Source organism: Oncorhynchus tshawytscha, unplaced genomic scaffold, assembly GCF_018296145.1.
Source record: "Oncorhynchus tshawytscha isolate Ot180627B unplaced genomic scaffold, Otsh_v2.0 Un_scaffold_14120_pilon_pilon, whole genome shotgun sequence".
Classification (NCBI taxonomy): domain Eukaryota; kingdom Metazoa; phylum Chordata; class Actinopteri; order Salmoniformes; family Salmonidae; genus Oncorhynchus; species Oncorhynchus tshawytscha.
The window spans coordinates 89474-113485 of NW_024609564.1; the positions used below are offsets into that span (position 1 = coordinate 89474).

General features: G+C 52.8%; 1 protein-coding gene across 1 annotated transcript in view; it reads right to left on the reverse strand.

Annotated features, from left to right (window-relative positions):
• Positions 1-14930: 14930 nt before the first annotated feature.
• slit2 (slit homolog 2 (Drosophila)) overlaps positions 14931-24012 on the reverse strand; it is a gene marked incomplete at its 5' end in the record, with an annotated part of 104222 nt that continues 95140 nt past the window's right edge. The window contains 3 exon segments of the mRNA XM_042315932.1: positions 14931-15370; positions 16334-16548; positions 17496-17653. Coding sequence (XP_042171866.1) covers positions 15105-15370; positions 16334-16548; positions 17496-17653 — 639 coding nt within the window.

Here is a 24012-nt window from a genome sequence, read left to right on the forward strand (position 1 = left end):
CGCTCCCGAGCATATTACTCGCCAATGTCTAATCTCTAGATAACATGTTAGACAAAATTTCTTGCACAAGTTGCCTTCCAGAGAGACATCAGAGATTGTAACATTCTCTGTTTCACGGAAACATGGCTCACTGTTCATATGTTGTCAGAGTCGGTACAGCCACCCGGTTTCGTCACGCATCACACCGACAGAAACAAACATCTCTCTGTAAAGGAGAAGGGCGGGGGTGTACGCCTTATGATTAACGACTCATGGTGTAATCACAACAACATACAGGAACTCAAGTCCTTTTGTTCACCTGACCTAGAATTCCTTACAATCAAATGCCGACCTCATTATCTCCCGAGAGAATTCTCTTTGATTATAGTCACAGCCGTGTATATCCCTCGTCGGCCCTGAAAGAACTTCCCTGGACTCGATGTAAACTGGAAACCACACATCCCGAGGCTGCATTTATTGTAGCTGGGGATTTTAACAAAGCTAATCTGATAACAAGGCTTCCTAAATTCTATCGGCATATCGAATGCGCGACACAAGCTGGTAACATTCTGGATCATTGCTACTCTTAACTTCTGCGACGCAAACAAAGCCCTCCCCCTCCCTCCATTCGGCAAATCTGACCACGACTCCATTTTGTTGCTCCCAGCCTATAGACAGAAACTAAAAAGGAAATGCCCTGTTCAACCCCGCTTCAAGATTGCTTTGATCACGTGGATTGGGATATGTTCCGGATAGCCTCAGACAATAACATTGACGTATACACTGAATCGGTGAGTGAATTTATTAGCAAGTGCATCGGAGATGTTGTACCCACTGTGACTATTAAAACCTTTCCCTAACAAGATACCGCGGATTGATGGCGTCATTTTGCGCAAAACTGAAAGCGCCAAACACTGCTTTTTATCATGGCAAGGCGACTGGAAACATGGCCGAATACAAACAGTGTAGCTATTCCCTCCGTAAGGCAATCAAACAAACAAAGCGTCAGTATAGAGACAAAATGGAGTAGCAATTCAATGGCTCAAACACGAGACGTATGTGGCAGGGTCTACAGACAATCACAGACGACAAAAAAGAAAACCAGCCCCGTCGCGGACATCAAAGTCTTGCTCCCAGACGAATTAAACAACTTCTTTGATCGCTTTGAGGACAATAGTGCCACTGACACGGCCCGCTACCAAAGCCTGTGGGCTCTCCTTCTCTGTGGCCAACGTGAGTAAAACATTTAAACGTGTTAACCCTTGCAAGGCTGCCGCCCCAGACGGCATCCCTAGCCACGTCCTCAGAGCATGCGCAGACCAGCTGGCTGGAGTGTTTAAGGACATATTCAATCTCTCCCTATCCCAGTCTGCTTTCCCCACATGCTTCAAAATGTCCACCATTGTTCCTGTACCCAAGAAAGCAAAGGTAACTGAACTAAATGACTACCGCCCCGTAGCACTCACTTCTGTCATCATGAAGTGCTTTGCGAGACTAGTCAAGGATCATATAACCTCCACCCTACCTGACACCCTAGACCCACTCCAATTTGCTTACTGCCCCAATAGGTCCACTGATGATGCAACACCGTCACACTGCACACTGCCCTATCCCATCTGGACAAGAGGAATACCTATGTAAGAGCTCAGCATTCAACACCATAGTACCCTCCAAGCTCATCATTAATCTCGAGACCATGGGTCTCGACCCCGCCCTGTGCAACTGGGTCCTGGACTTTCTGACGGGCTGCCCCCAGGTGGGGCATCTCTGCTCCGCTGATCCTCAACACTGGGGCCCCACAAGGGTGCGTTCTCAGCCCTCTCCTGTACTCCTTGTTCCATGACTGCGTGGCCATGCACGCCTCCAACTCAATCATCAAGTTTGCAGACGACACAACAGTGGTAGGCTTGATTACCAACAACGACGAGATGGCCTACAGGGAGGAGGTGAGGGCCCTCGGAGTGTGGTGTCAGGAAAATAACCTCACACTCAACGTCAACAAAACTAAGGAGACGATTGTGGACTTCAGGAAACAGCAGAGGGAGCACCCCCCCCCCATCCACATCGACGGGACAGTAGTGGAGAGGGTGGAAAGTTTTAAGTTCCTCGGCATACACATCATGGACAAACTGAAATGATCCACCCACACAGACAGCGTGGTGAAGAAGGCACATCATTTGATTTGACTTAAAACAGGAACCAATTTGCCGGCATTTATGTGTACAAAGTTGATATATACTAACAAATGTAATATTTGAGGCTCTCTCTCGCTAATTGATTGTACAATGTGTACTCATAATATTATATTAGCATCCTGATTTTGATATATGGGAGTTTAGATACATGTTTATTGACGACTGCCATGTTGATCTGATTCTTGCTCTTAGAAAACCACGTTATAGTGTCCTACTTTCGGCTGTTGCAGATGCACCGAGAGGATCGAAACCGCAGTGCATCATGGGTAAATTGTTACTGACTTTCTGATCTAGAAATAATAAAGATAAGTGGTTATTTATGATGATTAGTAGAACAGTCAGTCGGCTTGACGCTCTCCAACACGGCCCCTCGACTTTCATCTACAGTCGGTGTGTTTCTTAAAATGGAGGATGACAACCGTTTTTTGGGGGAGATATTTGACCAAAGCTTTTTTCTCTATTGGTTTATGTTCGACTCCTGCGTCCTCTCTGACCTCCTTTTGGAAAAAGGTCAAAGGTAATCTAGGAGAGCGTGGCCGAAAATGTGCTTGTATGAAATGAGAAGCTCTTTCTTTTGGGGTCGAAACAAATGAAGTTAGTTGAACAAGACATTTTTAATAAAGGAGAAGTAGTTGTTTTTAAATGTGTCCATGCTCCCCCCTCCCACAATACAACAGCTGATTCAAAGGGGATGTCGCAGATATCAAAAGTCTTCTGTGGAAGGATACACGTGTGATTCCTCGCCAAATGGAGTCTATCGAGGATGGGGAGGACTGTTTTCTGTGGAAGGATACACAAGGAGGCTATGGAGGAGGGGAGGACTGTTTTCTGTGGAAGGATACACAAGGAGGCTATGGAGGAGGGGAGGACTGTTTTCTGTGGAAGGATACACAAGGAGGCTATGGAGGATGGGAGGACTGTCTTCTGTGGAAGGATACACATGGAGGCTATCGAGGATGGGAGGACTGTTTTCTGTGGAAGGATACACATGGAGGCTATCGAGGATGGGAGGACTGTTTTCTGTGGAAGGATACACATGGAGGCTATCGAGGATGGGAGGACTGTTTTCTGTGGAAGGATACACAAGGAGGCTATGGAGGATGGGAGGACTGTTTTCTGTGGAAGGATACACATGTGATTCCTCACCAAAAGGAGGCTATGGAGGAGGGGAGGACTGTTTTCTGTGGAAGGATACACAAGGAGGCTATCGAGGATGCTTGCCTACTAATGAGTTGACACACTCCTCGAACAATGTATCGGTTTCCGGATCAAGGAGGAGATGGGACTGAGCACCGGACTTTTACCCCTTTGGAAAAATATGTCTTATTTTTTTTTCTTACCAAACATCCAAACAGCATTAACTTATTGATCTGGTTACGTGTTGATTTAAAAAGTGTTTTTCTTTATCTGCGTAGTCTAGAGGTGAGTCTCAATAGTCTCTAGTGTAGTCTAGAGCTGAGTCTCAATAGTCTCTAGTTTAGTCTAGAGGTGAGTCTCAATAGTCTCTAGTGTAGTCTAGGGGTGAGTCTCAATAGTCTCTAGTGTAGTCTAGGGGTGAGTCTCAATAGTCTCTAGTGTAGTCTAGGGGTGAGTCTCAATAGTCTCTAGTTTAGTCTAGGGGTGAGTCTCAATAGTCTCTAGTGTAGTCTAGGGGTGAGTCTCAATAGTCTCTAGTGTAGTCTAGGGGTGAGTCTCAATAGTCTCTAGTTTAGTCTAGGGGTGAGTCTCAATAGTCTCTAGTGTAGTCTAGGGGTGAGTCTCAATAGTCTCTAGTGTAGTCTAGGGGTGAGTCTCAATAGTCTCTAGTGTAGTCTAGAGGTGAGTCTCAATAGTCCTAGTTTAGTCTAGGGGTGAGTCTCAATAGTCTCTAGTTTAGTCTAGGGTGAGTCTCAATAGTCTCTAGTTTAGTCTAGGGGTGAGTCTCAATAGTCTCTAGTTTAGTCTAGGGTGAGTAGTCTCAGTTTAGGGTGAGTCTAGTCTCTAGTTTAGTCTAGGGGTGAGTCTCAATAGTCTCTAGTTTAGTCTAGAGGTGAGTCTCAATAGTCTCTAGTTTAGTCTAGAGGTGAGTCTCAATAGTCTCTAGTTTAGTCTAGAGGTGAGTCTCAATAGTCTCTAGTTTAGTCTAGGGGTGAGTCTCAATAGTCTCTAGTTTAGTCTAGAGGTGAGTCTCAATAGTCTCTAGTTTAGTCTAGGGGTGAGTCTCAATAGTCTCTAGTGTAGTCTAGAGGTGAGTCTCAATAGTCTCTAGTTTAGTCTAGAGGTGAGTCTCAATAGTCTCTAGTTTAGTCTAGAGGTGAGTCTCAATAGTCTCTAGTTTAGTCTAGGGGTGAGTCTCAATAGTCTCTAGTTTAGTCTAGGGGTGAGTCTCAATAGTCTCTAGTTTAGTCTAGAGGTGAGTCTCAATAGTCTCTAGTTTAGTCTAGGGGTGAGTCTCAATAGTCTCTAGTGTAGTCTAGAGGTGAGTCTCAATAGTCTCTAGTTTAGTCTAGGGGTGAGTCTCAATAGTCTCTAGTTTAGTCTAGGGGTGAGTCTCAATAGTCTCTAGTTTAGTCTAGGGGTGAGTCTCAATAGTCTCTAGTTTAGTCTAGGGGTGAGTCTCAATAGTCTCTAGTTTAGTCTAGAGGTGAGTCTCAATAGTCTCTAGTTTAGTCTAGAGGTGAGTCTCAATAGTCTCTAGTGTAGTCTAGGGGTGAGTCTCAATAGTCTCTAGTGTAGTCTAGAGGTGAGTCTCAATAGTCTCTAGTGTAGTCTAGAGGTGAGTCTCAATAGTCTCTAGTGTAGTCTAGGGGTGAGTCTCAATAGTCTCTAGTTTAGTCTAGGGGTGAGTCTCAATAGTCTCTAGTTTAGTCTAGAGGTGAGTCTCAATAGTCTCTAGTTTAGTCTAGAGGTGAGTCTCAATAGTCTCTAGTTTAGTCTAGAGGTGAGTCTCAATAGTCTCTAGTGTAGTCTAGAGGTAAGTCTCAATAGTCTAGTTTAGTCTAGGGGTGAGTCTCAATAGTCTCTAGTTTAGTCTAGAGGTGAGTCTCAATAGTCCCTAGTTTAGTCTAGAGGTGAGTCTCAATAGTCCCTAGTTTAGTCTAGAGGTGAGTCTCAATAGTCCCTAGTGTAGTCTAGAGGTGAGTCTCAATAGTCCCTAGTTTAGTCTAGAGGTGAGTCTCAATAGTCTCTAGTTTAGTCTAGAGGTGAGTCTCAATAGTCCCTAGTTTAGTCTAGAGGTGAGTCTCAATAGTCTCTAGTTTAGTCTAGGGGTGAGTCTCAATAGTCTCTAGTGAGTCTCAATAGTCTAGGGGTGAGTCTCAAGGGTAGTCTCTAGTTTAGTCTAGAGGTGAGTCTCAATAGTCTCTAGTGTAGTCTAGAGGTGAGTCTCAATAGTCCCTAGTGTAGTCTAGGGGTGAGTCTCAATAGTCTCTAGTGTAGTCTAGGGGTGAGTCTCAATAGTCTCTAGTGTAGTCTAGGGGTGAGTCTCAATAGTCTAGTGTAGTCTAGAGGTGAGTCTCAATAGTCTCTAGTGTAGTCTAGGGGTGAGTCTCAATAGTCTCTAGTGTAGTCTAGGGGTGAGTCTCAATAGTCTCTAGTGTAGTCTAGGGGTGAGTCTCAATAGTCTCTAGTGTAGTCTAGGGGTGAGTCTCAATAGTCTCTAGTGTAGTCTAGGGGTGAGTCTCAATAGTCTCTAGTGTAGTCTAGGGGTGAGTCTCAATAGTCTCTAGTTTAGTCTAGGGGTGAGTCTCAATAGTCTCTAGTGTAGTCTAGGGGTGAGTCTCAATAGTCTAGTTTAGTCTAGGGGTGAGTCTCAATAGTCTTTAGTAGAGGTAGTCTCAATAGTCTAGTAGGTGAGTCTCAATAGTCTCTAGTGTAGTCTAGAGGTGAGTCTCAATAGTCTCTAGTGTAGTCTAGAGGGTGAGTCTCAATAGTCTCTAGTGTAGTCTAGAGGTGAGTCTCAATAGTCTAGTTTAGTCTAGAGGTGAGTCTCAATAGTCTCTAGTTTAGTCTAGGGGTGAGTCTCAATAGTCTCTAGTTTAGTCTAGGGGTGAGTCTCAATAGTCTCTAGTTTAGTCTAGAGGTGAGTCTCAATAGTCTCTAGTGTAGTCTAGAGGTGAGTCTCAATAGTCTCTAGTGTAGTCTAGAGGTGAGTCTCAATAGTCCCTAGTTTAGTCTAGAGGTGAGTCTCAATAGTCCCTAGTGTAGTCTAGGGGTGAGTCTCAATAGTCTCTAGTGTAGTCTAGAGGTGAGTCTCAATAGTCTCTAGTGTAGTCTAGGGGTGAGTCTCAATAGTCTCTAGTTTAGTCTAGAGCTGAGTCTCAGTAGTCTCTAGTTTAGTCTAGAGGTGAGTCTCAATAGTCTCTAGTTTAGTCTAGGGGTGAGTCTCAGTAGTCTCTAGTGTAGTCTAGGTGTGAGTCTCAATAGTCTGGTTTAGTCTAGGGGTGAGTCTCAATAGTCCCTAGTTTAGTCTAGGGGTGAGTCTCAATAGTCTCTAGTGTAGTCTAGAGGTGAGTCTCAATAGTCTCTAGTGTAGTCTAGGGGTGAGTCTCAATAGTCTCTAGTTTAGTCTAGAGGTGAGTCTCAATAGTCTCTAGTGTAGTCTAGGGTGAGTCTCAATAGTCTAGTGTAGTCAAGGGGTGAGTCTCAATAGTCTAGTGTAGTCTAGGGGTGAGTCTCAATAGTCTAGTGTAGTCTAGGGGTGAGTCTCAATAGTCTCTAGTGTAGTCTAGGGGTAAGTCTCAATAGTCTAGTGTAGTCTAGGTGAGTCTCAATAGTCTAGTGTAGTCTGAGTCTCAATAGTCTAGTGTAGTCTAGGGGTGAGTCTCTAGTCTCTAGTGTAGTCTAGGGTGAGTCTCAATAGTCTAGTGTAGTCTAGAGGTGAGTCTCAATAGTCTAGTGTAGTCTAGGGGTGAGTCTCTAGTCTCTAGTGTAGTCTAGGGGTGAGTCTCAATAGTCTAGTGTAGTCTAGGGGTGAGTCTCTAGTCTCTAGTGTAGTCTAGGGGTGAGTCTCAATAGTCTAGTGTAGTCTAGGGTGAGTCTCAATAGTCTCTAGTGTGCAGTCTAGGGGTGAGTCTCAATAGTCTAGTTTAGTCTAGGGGTGAGTCTCAGTAGTCTGGTTTAGTCTAGGGGTGAGTCTCAGTAGTCTGGTTTAGTCTAGGGGTGAGTCTCAGTAGTCTGGTTTAGTCTAGGGGTGAGTCTCAATAGTCTCTAGTGTAGTCTAGAGGTGAGTCTCAATAGTCTCTAGTGTAGTCTAGAGCTGAGTCTCAATAGTCCCTAGTTTAGTCTAGAGGTGAGTCTCAATAGTCTAGTGTAGTCTAGGGGTGAGTCCCAATAGTCTCTAGTGTAGTATAGAGGTGAGTCTCATTAGTCTCTAGTGTAGTCTAGGGGTGAGTCTCAGTAGTCTCTAGTGTAGTCTAGGGGTGAGTCTCTATAGTTCTAGTGTAGTCTAGGGGTGAGTCTCTAGTCTCTAGTGTAGTCTAGGGGTGAGTCTCTATAGTCTAGTGTAGTCTAGGGGTGAGTCCCAATAGTCTCGATTGCAGTCTAGGGGTGAGTCTCAGTAGTCTAGTTTAGTCTAGGGGTGAGTCTCAGTAGTCTGGTTTAGTCTAGGGGTGAGTCTCAGTAGTCTGGTTTAGTCTAGGGGTGAGTCTCAGTAGTCTAGTTTAGTCTAGGGGTGAGTCTCATTAGTCTCTAGTGTAGTCTAGGGGTGAGTCTCTATAGTTTAGTGTAGTCTAGGGGTGAGTCTCTAGTCTCTAGTGTAGTCTAGGGGTGAGTCTCTATAGTCTAGTGTAGTCTAGGGGTGAGTCCCAATAGTCTCGATTGCAGTCTAGGGGTGAGTCTCAGTAGTCTAGTTTAGTCTAGGGGTGAGTCTCATTAGTCTAGTTTAGTCTAGGGGTGAGTCTCAGTAGTCTGGTTTAGTCTAGGGGTGAGTCTCAGTAGTCTGGTTTAGTCTAGGGGTGAGTCTCAGTAGTCTGGTTTAGTCTAGGGGTGAGTCTCAGTAGTCTGGTTTAGTCTAGGGGTGAGTCTCAATAGTCTCTAGTGTAGTATAGAGGTGAGTCTCATTAGTCTCTAGTGTAGTCTAGGGGTGAGTCTCTATAGTCTAGTGTAGTCTAGGGGTGAGTCTCTAGTCTCTAGTGTAGTCTAGGGGTGAGTCTCTATAGTCTAGTGTAGTCTAGGGGTGAGTCCCAATAGTCTCGATTGCAGTCTAGGGGTGAGTCTCAGTAGTCTAGTTTAGTCTAGGGGTGAGTCTCCATAGTGTAGTCTAGGGGTGGGTCTCTATACTGTAGTCTAGGGGTGAGTCTCTATAGTCTAGGGGTGAGTCCCAATAGTCTAGGGTTGAGTCCCAATAGTCTAGTGTAGTCTAGGGGTGAGTCCAAATAGTCTAGGGGTGAGTCTCTATAGTCTAGTGTAGTCTAGGATTGAGTCCCAATAGTCTAGTGTAGTCCAGGGGTGAGTCCCTATAGTCTAGTGTTGTCTAGGAGTGAGTCCCAATAGTCTAGTGTAGTCTAAGGGTGAGTCCCAATAGTCTAGTGAAGTCTAGGGGTGAGTCCCAATAGTCTAGTGTAGTCTAGGGTTGAGTCCCAATAGTCTAGGTGTGAGTCTCTATAGTCTAGTGTAGTCTAGGGGTGAGTCTCAATAGTCTCTAGTGTAGTCTAGGGGTGAGTCCCAATAGTCTAGGTGTGCGTCTATAGTCTAGTGTAGTCTAGGGGTGAGTCTCAATAGTCTCTAGTGTAGTCTAGGGGTGAGTCCCAATAGTCTCTATTGCAGTCTAGGGGTGAGTCTCAGTAGTCTAGTTTAGTCTAGGGGTGAGTCTCAATAGTGTAGTCTAGGGGTGAGTCCCAATAGTCTGGTTTAGTCTAGGGGTGAGTCTCAATAGTCTGGTTTAGTCTAGGGGTGAGTCTCAATAGTCTGGTTTAGTCTAGGGGTGAGTCTCAGTAGTCTGGTTTAGTCTAGGGGTGAGTCTCAGTAGTCTGGTTTAGTCTAGGGGTGAGTCTCAATAGTCTGGTTTAGTCTAGGGGTGAGTCTCAGTAGTCTGGTTTAGTCTAGGGGTGAGTCTCAGTAGTCTGGTTTAGTCTAGGGGTGAGTCTCAATAGTCTGGTTTAGTCTAGGGGTGAGTCTCAGTAGTCTGGTTTAGTCTAGGGGTGAGTCCCAATAGTCTGCTTTAGTCTAGGGGTGAGTCTCAATAGTCTGGTTTAGTCTAGGGGTGAGTCTCAATAGTAAACATTTTGTAAAGAAAGAAACATGCTGAGTCTAGAGGTAAATATTGTTGTTTAATAAACAAACACCAGTCAGGAACTGACATTAGTCTCGGGGGGTATAAAGCACAACGCACAGAGGAAGAGGGGGGGGGACATATTTATCTGTTACACAAGGAGGAAGTCCCTACTGAGGGACAGGAAGAACTACGATCCATCCAGATCAGGATCCAAGTCTACGGTACAAAACCTTAGCAGCAACACGTTAAACATCGTCATAGTAACATCGGGTGGCTAACAAAGTAGTTTCATTTAGAAAAAAGTCACAGTTTTATTTTTAAGCAGAAATTGGTTAAAAAGTTATAAACGGTTCTAGGATCAGGTGATGTAATCTACACTATCAACATGTCTAGGATCAGGTGGTGATGTAATCTACACCATCAACATGTCTAGGATCAGGTGGTGATGTAATCTACACCATCAACATGTCTAGGATCAGGTGATGTAATCTACACCATCAACATGTCTAGGATCAGGTGGTGATGTAATCTACACCATCAACATGTCTAGGATCAGGTGGTGATGTAATCTACACCATCAACATGTCTAGGATCAGGTGGTGATGTAATCTACACCATCAACATGTCTAGGATCAGGTGATGTAATCTACACCATCAACATGTCTAGGATCAGGTGGTGTTGTAATCTACACCATCAACATGTCTAGGATCAGGTGGTGATGTAATCTACACCATCAACATGTCTAGGATCAGGTGATGTAATCTACACCATCAACATGTCTAGGATCAGGTGGTGATGTAATCTACACCATCAACATGTCTAGGATCAGGTGATGTAATCTACACCATCAACATGTCTAGGATCAGGTGATGTAATCTACACCATCAACATGTCTAGGATCAGGTGGTGATGTCTACACCATCAACATGTCTAGGATCAGGTGATGTAATCTACACCATCAACATGTCTAGGATCAGGTGGTGATGTAATCTACACCATCAACATGTCTAGGATCAGGTGGTGATGTAATCTACACCATCAACATGTCTAGGATCAGGTGGTGTTGTAATCTACACCATCAACATGTCTAGGATCAGGTGGTGATGTAATCTACACCATCAACATGTCTAGGATCAGGTGGTGATGTAATCTACACCATCAACATGTCTAGGATCAGGTGGTGATGTAATCTACACCATCAACATGTCTAGGATCAGGTGGTGATGTAATCTACACCATCAACATGTCTAGGATCAGGTGGTGATGTAATCTACACCATCAACATGTCTAGGATCAGGTGGTGATGTAATCTACACCATCAACATGTCTAGGATCAGGTGGTGATGTAATCTACACCATCAACATGTCTAGGATCAGGTGGTGATGTAATCTACACCATCAACATGTCTAGGATCAGGTGGTGATGTAATCTACACCATCAACATGTCTAGGATCAGGTGGTGATGTAATCTACACCATCAACATGTCTAGGATCAGGTGGTGATGTAATCTACACCATCAACATGTCTAGGATCAGGTGGTGATGTAATCTACACCATCAACATGTCTAGGATCAGGTGGTGATGTAATCTACACCATCAACATGTCTAGGATCAGGTGGTGTTGTAATCTACACCATCAACATGTCTAGGATCAGGTGGTGATGTAATCTACACCATCAACATGTCTAGGATCAGGTGGTGATGTAATCTACACCATCAACATGTCTAGGATCAGGTGGTGATGTAATCTACACCATCAACATGTCTAGGATCAGGTGGTGATGTAATCTACACCATCAACATGTCTAGGATCAGGTGTTGTAATCTACACCATCAACATGTCTAGGATCAGGTGGTGATGTAATCTACACCATCAACATGTCTAGGATCAGGTGGTGTTGTAATCTACACCATCAACATGTCTAGGATCAGGTGGTGATGTAATCTAAACCATCAACATGTCTAGGATCAGGTGGTGATGTAATCTACACCATCAACATGTCTAGGATCAGGTGATGTAATCTACACCATCAACATGTCTAGGATCAGGTGGTGATGTAATCTACACCATCAACATGTCTAGGATCAGGTGGTGATGTAATCTACACCATCAACATGTCTAGGATCAGGTGGTGATGTAATCTACACCATCAACATGTCTAGGATCAGGTGGTGATGTAATCTACACCATCAACATGTCTAGGATCAGGTGGTGATGTAATCTACACCATCAACATGTCTAGGATCAGGTGGTGATGTAATCTACACCATCAACATGTCTAGGATCAGGTGGTGATGTAATCTACACCATCAACATGTCTAGGATCAGGTGGTGATGTAATCTACACCATCAACATGTCTAGGATCAGGTGGTGATGTAATCTACACCATCAACATGTCTAGGATCAGGTGGTGATGTGGTAGGATGTAATCTACACCATCAACATGTCTAGGATCAGGTGGTGATGTAATCTACACCATCAACATGTCTAGGATCAGGTGGTGTAATCTACACCATCAACATGTCTAGGATCAGGTGGTGGTAATCTACACCATCAACATGGTGATGTAATCTACACCATCAACATGTCTAGGATCAGGTGGTGATGTAATCTACACCATCAACATGTCTAGGATCAGGTGGTGATGTAATCTACACCATCAACATGTCTAGGATCAGGTGGTGATGTAATCTACACCATCAACATGTCTAGGATCAGGTGGTGATGTAATCTACACCATCAACATGTCTAGGATCAGGTGGTGATGTAATCTACACCATCAACATGTCTAGGATCAGGTGGTGATGTAATCTACACCATCAACATGTCTAGGATCAGGTGATGTAATCTACACCATCAACATGTCTAGGATCAGGTGGTGATGTAATCTACACCATCAACATGTCTAGGATCAGGTGGTGATGTAATCTACACCATCAACATGTCTAGGATCAGGTGGTGATGTAATCTACACCATCAACATGTCTAGGATCAGGTGGTGATGTAATCTACACCATCAACATGTCTAGGATCAGGTGGTGATGTAATCTACACCATCAACATGTCTAGGATCAGGTGGTGTAATCTACACCATCAACATGTCTAGGATCAGGTGGTGATGTAATCTACACCATCAACATGTCTAGGATCAGGTGGTGATGTAATCTACACCATCAACATGTCTAGGATCAGGTGGTGATGTAATCTACACCATCAACATGTCTAGGATCAGGTGGTGATGTAATCTACACCATCAACATGTCTAGGATCAGGTGGTGTTGTAATCTACACCATCAACATGTCTAGGATCAGGTGGTGATGTAATCTACACCATCAACATGTCTAGGATCAGGTGGTGTAATCTACACCATCAACATGTCTAGGATCAGGTGATATAATCTACACCATCAACATGTCTAGGATCAGGTGGTGATGTAATCTACACCATCAACATGTCTAGGATCAGGTGATGTAATCTACACCATCAACATGTCTAGGATCAGGTGATGTAATGAACGTCAGATAAATGAACTATACACTTCTTATTACTCTTCATCCTCATCATGGCACAATACAAAGTCTGAGAAAACATGGCCACAGAAATACACAACAATGTCCTCAATCACAATGTCACATTTCTTTGAAGATTAAAATGTAACTAAGTCTTCTGGCAAAAAAATAATTAAAACACGATAGTTTTACTCAGTGGTCAAAACAACATCAAAGACTTCTCTCCAACCCCCCCCCCCAAAAACAAAACAAAAATTAGGACACGATATGTTGTTAGTCAATCTAGTCAATCTTTCACTGCCTTTTAATACAAAAATAAGAGAGACAAATATAAATTAATATATATTAAAAGAGTCAAGCAGGTACATGGGTCAGACAGGTTGTCACAAGAGAGGAGAGGAGGCACTGAGGGGTTTAACCTAATTACTACCTTAACAAAACTACACAATCTACGTGTGTGTGTGTGTGTGTGTGTGTGTGTGTGTGTGTTTTGGGTGGAGGTTGTCACAGGAGAGGAGAGGAGACACGGGGCTGTGGGGTTTAACCTAATTACTACCTTAACAAAACTACACCATCTACGTGTGTGTGTGTTGTGTGGATGAAAGGGTTCCCTCCGTCTCCCCCCTGACCTGAGACCAGAACACCTCCCCCCGGTGGTGAGTGTGTAGTACTACGGTTAATAGGGGGACTCCTACAACACAGGAAACAGGAAGAACACAACAGGAAGTGGTCGTCCGTCAGTGGGGAACCCCGTTCGTCTTCATGAGTCTTGTTGAGTTTTTAAGTCTTTTTTCTCCGTTTGATAATAAAAATAAGTCATTTTTTTTGTTGTATTTTACAATATAATTCAACATCTCCTCTGAGGCAGTGAGCCCACAGTCCAGCGCTGGCAATATTTTTGTTGTTGTAGTTTCTTTGTTTCGTCTTGACTTTTTTGGGGGGGGTTTACAAAAAGAAGAGGGATGAGGTCAGAGGAGGAGAGGGGAGGGGGATGAGGTCGGAGGAGGAGAGGGGAGGGGGATGAGGTCGGAGGAGGAGAGGGAGGGGGATAAGGTCGGAGGAAGAGAGGGGGATGAGGTCAGAGGAGGAGAGGGGGAGGGGGATAAGGTCAGAGGAGGAGAGGAGGATGAGAGGGGGATGAGGTCAGAAAAGGAGAGGTGGATGAGGTCGGAGGAGGAAAGGGGCATGAGGTCAGAGGAGGAGAGTTGGATGAGGTCGGAGGAGGAGAGGGGGATGAGGAGGAAAGGGGGATGAGGTCGGAGGAGTAGGAGAGGTGGATGAGTTCGGAGGAGGAGAGGGGGATGAGGTCGGAGGAGGTGAGGGGGATGAGGTCGGAGGAGGTGAGGGGGATGAGGTCAGAGGAAGAGAGGGGGATGAGGTTGGAGGAGGACAGGGGATGAGGTTGGAGGAGGAGAGGGGGATGAGGTTGGAGGAGAGGGGATTTGTTCGGAGGAGGAGAGAGGGGGTGAGGTTGGATAAGGAGAAGGGGAGGGAGGTGAGGTTGGAGGAGGATGAGGTCGGAGGAGGAGGGGGATGAGGTCAGAGGTTGAAAAGGGGATGAGGAGAGGGGGATGAGGTCGGAGGAGGAGAGGAGGATGAGGTCGGAGGAGGAAGAGGAGAGGGGGATGAGGTCAGAGGAGGAGAAGGGGATGAGGTCGGATAAGGAGAAGGGGATGAGGTTGGATAAGGAGAAGGGGAGGGGTTGAGGTCGGAGGAGGAGAGAGGGGGATGAGAAGGGGATGAGGTCGGTGGAGGAGGAGGAGAGGGTGATGAGGAGGATGAGGTCGGAGGAGGAGAGGGGGATAAGGTTGGATAAGGAGAAGGGGAGGGGGGGTGAGGTCGGAGGAGGAGAGGGGGATGAGGTCGGAGGAGGAGAGGGGATGAGGTCGGAGGAGGACAAGGGGATGAGGTCGGAGGAGGAGGAGGAGAGGGGGATGAGGTCGGAGGAGGACAAGGGGATGAGGTCAGAGGAGGAGGAGAGGGGGATGAGGTCGGAGGAGGAGAGGGGGAGGGGGATAAGGTCGGAGGAGGATGAGGTCGGAGGAGGAGGATGAGGTCGGAGGAGGAGCGGGGGATGAGGTTGGAGGAGGAGATGAGGTCGGAGGAGGAGGAGGAGAGGGGGATGAGGTCGGAGGAGGAGAGAGGGATGGGTTTCCTTCCAGAGAGAGACAGTAGCAGGAACAGGAGGGGGAACCTTTCATCCTAGGGTAAAGGGGGGACGTTTTACGAGGGAGGACACTTTGTACAGCCGCACTTCACCACCTTCTCCACTTCCTGTACGAAGGAGGAGCCGTCGGTGCAGTGGAAGGTGTATTTCCTGCGTTTGGAACGTAAAGGGGAGCAGCAGCCGCTCCCGCCCCCCCCTTCAGCCCCCTCCGGACAGGAGCCACGGCACTCTAGACGGGAGACCTTCTCCTGGGTTTCACACGCCGAATAGCCCCTCTGGAGCTGGTAGACAGCTCGGAGCCGTTCCCCTCGACAGACCACCTCTACAGGGGAAGAGAGAGAAGAAGGGTTTAGAGAGAGAGAAGAGAGAGAGAGAGAGAGAGAGAGAGAAGGGAGAGAGAGAGAAGGGCTGAGAGAGAGAGAGAGAGAGATAGGCTGAGAGAGAGAGAGAGAGAGAGAGAGGCTTAGAGAGAGAGAAGAAGGGCTGAGAGAGAGAGAAAGAGATAGAGAGAGAGAAGGGCTGAGAGAGAGAGAGAGAGAGAGAAGGGCTGAGAGAGAGAGAGAGAGAAGAAGGGTTTAGAAAGAGAGGGGCGGTAGTTAGAGGAATAGATGACAGGGAGAGAGATGAGAGGAGGTGTGGATGGATGGATGGATGGATGGAGGGAGGGAGGGAGAGAGAGAGGGATGAGAGGTGTGGATTGATGGAGGAAGGAAGGAAGGAAGGAAGGAATGAAGGAAGGAAGGAAGAGTGAAAGGAGAGAGCAGAGGATGCGGGTGGCTGAGGTTTATACAAGCTCATGTGGAATGGAAGGTCTCCAATGTGATTGGCTGTGGAGGAGCATGGTCTCCAATGTGATTGGCTGTGGAGGAGGATGGGTTAAGGAGAGGGGGTGGCGGGGCAGAGAGGGCTGACCTCTGACCTCTGACCCTGAGATTCTCACCTGGGTGACCCCTCTGCCGGGGGGCGGTGGATCAGAGGAGGCTGGGGCAGACAGACAGCAGAGAGTTAGAGCAGACAGACAGCAGAGAGTTAGAGCAGACAGACAGCAGAGAGTTAGAGCAGACAGACAGGGTTAAAACACTAACAGACAGACAGCAGAGAGTTAGAGCAGACAGACAGGGTTAAAACACTAACAGACAGACAGCAGAGAGTTAGAGCAGACAGACAGTTAAAACACTAACAGACAGACAGCAGAGAGTTAGAACAGACAGACAGATGGACAGACAGTGGCCAGATGAGACCGATGTAGAGACCCCCCCCCCCCCTCCCTCCCTCCCTCCCTCACCTCTGTCGCAGGCGTCCCCCATGTATCCTGGGTTACATTGACAGTAGGCCTTGCCCAGGCCAGACAGCCTACATTTCCCATGTTTACACCTGGTCAGCTGACAGGGGTCCAGCACTTCCTGGTCTGCCTCGTCACACAGCACCCCGAGGAATCCTGGCTGGCAGCGACAGGAGTAGGAGTAGGAATTGATAGGAAGACATGAACCATGGATACACCTGCAGGAAGGTGGAGGGAGAGATGGGGGAGGGAGAGAGAGGAGGGGGGAGGGAGAGGACGGCGAGAGAGATGGGGGGGAGGGAGAGGATGGAGAGAGAGAGATGGGGGAGGGAGAGGACGGAGAGAGAGAGAGAGAAGGGGGAGGGAGAGATGGGGGGAGGGAGAGAGGGGGGAGGGAGAGGGCAGAGAGAGAGAGAGATGGGGGAGAGGGAGAGAGAGGAGGGGGAGGGAGAAGGGGAGGGAGAGGACGGAGAGAGAGATGAGGGAGGGAGGACAGAGAGAGAGAGAGAGATGGGGAGGAGAAATACAATTTAAATGGATCGAAATCCCTCACCCACATCCCTCTCCACCCCCTCACCCACATCCCTCTCCACCCCCCTCACCCCCATCATCCCTCTCCAACCCCCTCCCCTCACTCATTCCCTCTCCTCTCCATCCCCCCCTCACCCCCATCCCTCTCCAACCTCCCCTCACCCCCATCCCTCTCCACCCGCCCCCTCACCCCATCCCTCTCCATCCTCCCCCTCACCCCCATCCCTCTCCACCCCCTCACCCCATCCCTCTCCACCCCCTCACCCCCATCTCTCTCAATCCTCCCCCTCACTCATTCCTCTCCATCCTCGCCTCACCCTCACCCCTCACCCCATCCCTCTCCATCCTCGCCTCACCCTCACCCCCATCCCTCTCCATCCTCACCTCACCCTCACCCCTCACCACCATCCCCACCTCCCCCTCACCCGTCACCCCCATCCCTCTCCATCCTCCCCTCACCCCTCACCCCCATCCCCATCCCTCTCCATCCTCCCCTCACCCCTCACCCCCATCCCCATCCCTCTCCATCCTCCCCTCACCCCTCACACCCATCCCTCTCCATCCTCCCCTCACCCCTCACACCCATCCCTGTCCATCCTCCCCTCACCCTCACCCCCATCCCCAGTCCACTGACTTGTTCCCATCACAGGGGTTGTTGACCTGGTCCTGACAACGGTCTCCGGTCCACCCAGGGTGGCAGGTACAGGAGAAGCCTCTCTGACCGGTTGGGTGGCACTCACCCTGGCCACACACACCTGCCTGGCATGGCTGGCATCCCGCTTCAACCCCAGTCTGTAAAACACAACAGGGTTCAGTTTAGAGGTGGAACAGCGTGTGAGTGTTTCAATCCTGTCCCTGCTCCAGTAGACCCCCAGGTCCTGTCCCTGCTCCAGTAGACCCCCAGGTCCTGTCCCTGCTCCAGTAGACCCCCAGGTCCTGTCCCTGCTCCAGTCTGACCCCCAGGTCCTGTCCCTGCTCCAGTCTGACCCCCAGGTCCTGTCCCTGCTCCAGTCTGACCCCCAGGTCCTGTCCCTGTCCCTGCTCCAGTAGACCCCCAGGTCCTGTCCCTGTCCCTGCTCCAGTCTGACCCCCAGGTCCTGTCCCTGTCCCTGCTCCAGTAGACCCCCAGGTCCTGTCCCTGCTCCAGTAGACCCCCAGGTACTGTCCCTGCTCCAGTCCCCCCAGGTCCTGTCCCTGCTCCAGTAGAACCCCAGGTCCTGTCCCTGTCCCTGCACCAGTCTGACCCCAGGTCCTGTCCCTGTCCCTGCTCCAGTCTGACCCCCAGGTACTGTCCCTGCTCCAGTAGACCCCCAGGTCCTGTCCCTGTCCCTGCTCCTAGACCCCCAGGTCCTGTCCCTGTCCCTGCTCCAGTCTGACCCCCAGGTCCCTGCTCCAGTAGACCCCCAGGTCCTGTCCCTGTCCCTGCTCCAGTCTGACCCCCAGGTCCCTGCTCCAGTAGACCCCCAGGTCCTGTCCCTGTCCCTGCTCCAGTAGACCCCCAGGTACTGTCCCTGCTCCAGTCTGACCCCCAGGTCCTGTCCCTGCTCCAGTAGACCCCCAGGTCCTGTCCCTGTCCCTGCTCCAGTCTGACCCCCAGGTACTGTCCCTGCTCCAGTCTGACCCCCAGGTCCTGTCCCTGCTCCAGTCTGACCCCCAGGTCCTGTCCCTGCACCAGTCTGACCCCCAGGTCCTGTCCCTGCTCCAGTCTGACCCCCAGGTCCTGTCCCTGCTCCAGCCCGACCCCCAGGTCCTGTCCCTGTCCAGCCCCTGCTCCAGCCCGACCCCCAGGTCCTGTACCTGTCCCTGTCCTCCCTGCTCCAGCCCGACCCCCAGGTCCTGTACCTGTCCCTGCTCCAGCCCAGGTCTGTACCTGTCCCTGCTCCCCCAGGTCCTGTACCTGTCCCTGCTCCAGTCCGACCCCCAGGTCCTGTCCTGTCCCTGCTCCAGCCCGACCCCCAGGTCCTGTACCTGTCCCTGCTCCAGTCCGACCCCCAGGTCCTGTTCCTGTCCCTGCTCCAGCCCGACCCCCAGGTCCTGTACCTGTCCCTGCTCCAGTCCGACCCCCAGGTCCTGTACCTGTCCCTGCTCCAGCCCGACCCCCAGGTCCTGTACCTCTCCCTGCTCCAGCCTGACCCCCAGGTCCTGCAGCTGTCCCTGCTCCAGCCCGACCCCAGGTCCTGTACCTGTCCCTGCTCCAGCCCGACCCCCAGGTCCTGTACCTGTCCCTGCTCCAGCCCGACCCCCAGGTCCTGTACCTGTCCCTGCTCCAGCCCGACCCCCAGGTCCTGTACCTGTCCCTGCTCCAGTCCGAGCCCCAGGTCCTGTACCTGTCCCTGCTCCAGCCCGACCCCCAGGTCCTGTACCTGTCCCTGCTCCAGCCCGACCCCCAGATCCTGTACCTGTCCCTGCTCCAGCCCGACCCCCAGGTCCTGTACCTGTCCCTGCTCCAGCCCGACCCCCAGGTCCTTTACCTGTCCCTGCTCCAGTCCGAGCCCCAGGTCCTGTACCTGTCCCTGCTCCAGCCCGACCCCCAGGTCCTGTACCTGTCCCTGCTCCAGCCCGACCCCCAGATCCTGTACCTGTCCCTGCTCCTGCCCGACCCACAGGTCATGTACCTGTCCCTGCTCCAGTCCGACCCCCAGGTCCTGTACCTGTCCCTGCTCCAGTCCGACCCCAGGTCCTGTACCTGTCCCTGCTCCAGTTCGACCCCCAGGTCCCCAGGTCCTGTCCACTGTCCCTGCTCCAGCCCAGCCCCCCCAGGTCCTGTACCTGTCCCTGCTCCAGTCCGACCCCCAGGTCCTGTCCCTGTCCCTGCTCCAGCCCGACCCCCAGGTCCTGTACCTGTCCCTGCTCCAGTCCGACCCCCAGGTCCTGTACCTGTCCCTGCTCCAGCCAGACCCCCAGGTCCTGTACCTGTCCCTGCTCCAGCCCGACCCCCAGGTACTGTCCCTGCTCCAGCCCGACCCCCAGGTCCTGTACCTGTCCCTGCTCCAGCCCGACCCCCAGGTACTGTACATGTCCCTGCTCCAGTCCGACCCCCAGGTCCTGTCCCTGTCCTGCTCCAGGCCGACCCCCAGGTCCTGTACCTGTTCCTGCTCCAACCCGACCCCCAGATCCTGTCCCTGCTCCAGCCCAACCTCCAGGTCCTGTACCTGTCCCTGCTCCAGCCCGACCCCCAGGTCCTGTCCCTGCTCCAGCCCGACCCCCAGATCCTGTACCTGTCCCTACTCCTGCCCGACCCACAGGTCATGTACCTGTCCCTGCTCCAGTCCGACCCCCAGGTCCTGTACCTGTCCCTGCTCCAGCCCGACCCCCAGGTCCTGTACCTGTCCCTGCTCCAGCCCGACCCCCAGGTCCTGTCCCTGTCCCTGCTCCAGCCCGACCCCCAGGTCCTGTACCTGTCCCTGCTCCAGTCCGACCCCCAGGTCCTGTCCCTGTCCCTGCTCCAGCCCGACCCCCAGGTCCTGTACCTGTCCCTGCTCCAGTCCGACCCCCAGGTCCTGTCCCTGTCCCTGCTCCAGCCCGACCCCCAGGTCCTGTACCTGTCCCTGCTCCAGTCCGACCCCCAGGTCCTGTTCCTGTCCCTGCTCCAGCCCGACCCCCAGGTCCTGTACCTGTCCCTGCTCCAGTCCGAGCCCGACCCCAGGTCCCCAGGTCCTGTACCTGTCCCTGCTCCAGCCCGAGCCCCCCAGGTCCTGTACCTCTCCCTGCTCCAGACCCCCAGGTCCCCCTGTCCCAGCCCGACCCCCAGGTCCTGCTCCAGCCCGACCCCCAGGTCCTGTACCTGTCCCTGCTCCAGCCCGACCCCAGGTCCTGTACCTGTCCCTGCTCCAGTCCAACCCCCAGGTCCTGTACCTGTCCCTGCTCCAGCCCGACCCCCAGGTCCTGTACCTGTCCCTGCTCCAGTCCGACCCCCAGGTCCTGTACCTGTCCCTGCTCCAGCCCGACCCCCAGGTCCTGTACCTGTCCCTGCTCCAGCCCGACCCCCAGGTCCTGTACCTGTCCCTGCTCCAGCCCGAGCCCCAGGTCCTGTACCTGTCCCTGCTCCGCCCGACCCCCAGGTCCTGTACCTGTCCCTGCCCCAGTCCCGACCTGTCCCCCCAGGACCCCCAGGTCCTGTCCCTGCTCCAGCCCGACCCCCAGGTCCTGTACCTGTCCCTGCTCCAGCCCGACCCCCAGGTCCTGTACCTGTCCCTGCTCCAGCCCGACCCCAGGTCCTGTACCTGTCCCTGCTCCAGTCCGACCCCCACCCCCAGGACCCCAGGTCCTGTCCCTGCTCCAGTCCGACCCCAGGTCCTGTACCTGTCCCTGCTCCAGCCCGACCCCCAGGTCCTGTCCTGTCCCTGCTCCAGCCCGACCCCCAGGTCCTGTACCTGTCCCTGCTCCAGTCCGACCCCCAGGTCCTGTCCCTGTCCCTGCTCCAGCCCGACCCCCAGGTCCTGTACCTGTCCCTGCTCCAGTCCGACCCCCAGGTCCTGTACCTGTCCCTGCTCCAGCCCGACCCCCAGGTCCTGTACCTGTCCCTGCTCCAGCCCGACCCCCAGGTCCTGTCCCTGCTCCAGCCCGACCCCCAGGTCCTGTACCTGTCCCTGCTCCAGCCCGACCCCCCTGTACCTGTCCCTGCTCCAGTCCGACCCCCAGGTCCTGTCCCTGTCCCTGCTCCAGGCCGACCCCCAGGTCCTGTACCTGTTCCTGCTCCAACCCGACCCCCAGATCCTGTCCCTGCTCCAGCCCGACCCCCAGGTCCTGTACCTGTCCCTGCTCCAGCCCGACCCCCAGGTCCTGTCCCTGCTCCAGCCCGCCCCCCCAGATCCTGTACCTGTCCCTGCTCCAGCCCGACCCCAGGTCCTGTACCTGTCCCTGCTCCAGTCCGACCCCCAGGTCCTGTCCCTGTCCCTGCTCCAGTCCGACCCCCAGGTCCTGTACCTGTCCCTGCTCCAGCCCGACCCCCAGGTCCTGTCCCTGTCCCTGCTCCAGCCCGACCCCCAGGTCCTGTACCTGTCCCTGCTCCAGTCCGACCCCCAGGTCCTGTCCCTGTCCCTGCTCCAGCCCGACCCCCAGGTCCTGTACCTGTCCCTGCTCCAGTCCGACCCCCAGGTCCTGTACCTGTCCCTGCTCCAGGCCGACCCCCAGGTCCTGTACCTGTCCCTGCTCCAGCCCGACCCCCAGGTCCTGTACCTGTCCCTGCTCCAGTCCGACCCCCAGGTCCTGTACCTGTCCCTGCTCCAGTCCGACCCCCAGGTCCTGTACCTGTCCCTGCTCCAGTCCGACCCCAGGTCCTGTCCCTGTCCCTGCTCCAGCCCGACCCCCAGGTCCTGTACCTGTCCCTGCTCCAGCCCGACCCCCAGGTCCTGCCCTGCTCCAGCCCGACCCCCAGATCCTGTACCTGTCCCTGCTCCAGTCCGACCCCCAGGTCCTGTCCCTGTCCCTGCTCCAGCCCGACCCCCAGGTCCTGTACCTGTCCCTGCTCCAGCCCGACCCCCAGGTCCTGTCCCTGCTCCAGCCCGACCCCCATGTCCTGTACCTGTCCCTGCTGACCCCCAGGTCCCTGTCCCTGCTCCAGCCCGACCCCCAGGTCCTGTACCTGTCCCTGTTCCAGTCCGACCCCCAGATCCTGCAGCTGTCCCTGCTCCAGTCTGACCCCCAGGTACTGTCCCTGCTCCAGTCTGACCCCCAGGTCCTGTCCCTGCTCCAGCCTGACCCCCAGGTCCTGTCCCTGCACCAGTCCTGACCCCCAGGTCCTGTCCCTGACCCCCAGGTCCTGTCCCTGCTCCAGCCCGACCCCCAGGTCCTGTACCTGTCCCTGCTCCAGCCCGACCCCCAGGTCCTGTCCCTGCTCCAGCCCGACCCCCAGTCCTGTACCTGTCCCTGCTCCAGCCCGACCCCCAGGTCCTGTACCTGTCCCTGCTCCAGTCCGACCCCCAGGTCCTGTTCCTGTCCCTGCTCCAGCCCGAGCCCCCCCAGGTCCTGTACCTGTCCCTGCTCCAGTCCGACCCCAGGTCCTGTCCCTGTCCCTGCCCCAGTCCTGTACCCGACCCCCAGGTCCTGTACCTGTCCCTGCTCCAGCCCGACCCCCAGGTCCTGTACCTGTCCCTGCTCCAGCCCGACCCCCAGGTCCTGTACCTGTCCCTGCTCCAGCCTGACCCCCAGATCCTGCCTGTCCCTGCTCCAGCCCGACCCCCAGGTCCTGTACCTGTCCCTGCTCCAGCCCGACCCCCAGGTCCTGTACCTGTCCCTGCTCCAGTCCGACCCCAGGTCCTGTACCTGTCCCTGCTCCAGCCCGACCCCCAGGTCCTGTACCTGTCCCTGCTCCAGACCCCCAGGTCCTGACCTGTCCCTGCTCCCCCAGGTCCTGTACCTGTCCCTGCTCCAGCCCGACCCCCAGGTCCTGTACCTGTCCCTGCTCCAGCCCGACCCCCAGGTCCTGTACCTGTCCCTGCTCCAGCCCGACCCCCAGGTCCTGTACCTGTCCCTGCTCCAGCCCGACCCCCAGGTCCTGTACCTGTCCCTGCTCCAGTCCGACCCCCAGTCCCGCTCCAGCCCCAGGTCCTGTACCTGTCCCTGCTCCAGCCCGACCCCCAGGTCCTGTACCTGTCCCTGCTCCAGCCCGACCCCCAGATCCTGTACCTGTCCCTGCTCCAGCCCGACCCCCAGGTCCTGTACCTGTCCCTGCTCCAGTCCGACCCCCAGGTCCTGTACCTGTCCCTGCTCCAGTCCGACCCCCAGGTCCTGTACCTGTCCCTGCTCCAGCCCGACCCCCAGGTCCTGTCCCTGTCCCTGCTCCAGTCCCTGCTCCAGCCCCCCCAGGTCCTGTACCTGTCCCTGCTCCAGTCCGACCCCCAGGTCCTGTCCCTGTCCCTGCTCCAGCCCGACCCCCAGGTCCTGTACCTGTCCCTGCTCCAGTCCCTGCTCCAGCCCGACCCCCAGGTCCTGTACCTGTCCCTGCTCCAGCCCGACCCCCAGGTCCTGTACCTGTCCCTGCTCCAGCCCGACCCCCAGGTCCTGTACCTGTCCCTGCTCCAGCCCGACCCCAGGTCCGACCCCCCAGGTCCTGTACCTGTCCCTGCTCCCCGACCCCAGGTCCCTGTCCCTGCTCCAGCCCGACCCCCAGGTCCTGTACCTGTCCCTGCTCCAGTCCGACCCCCAGGTCC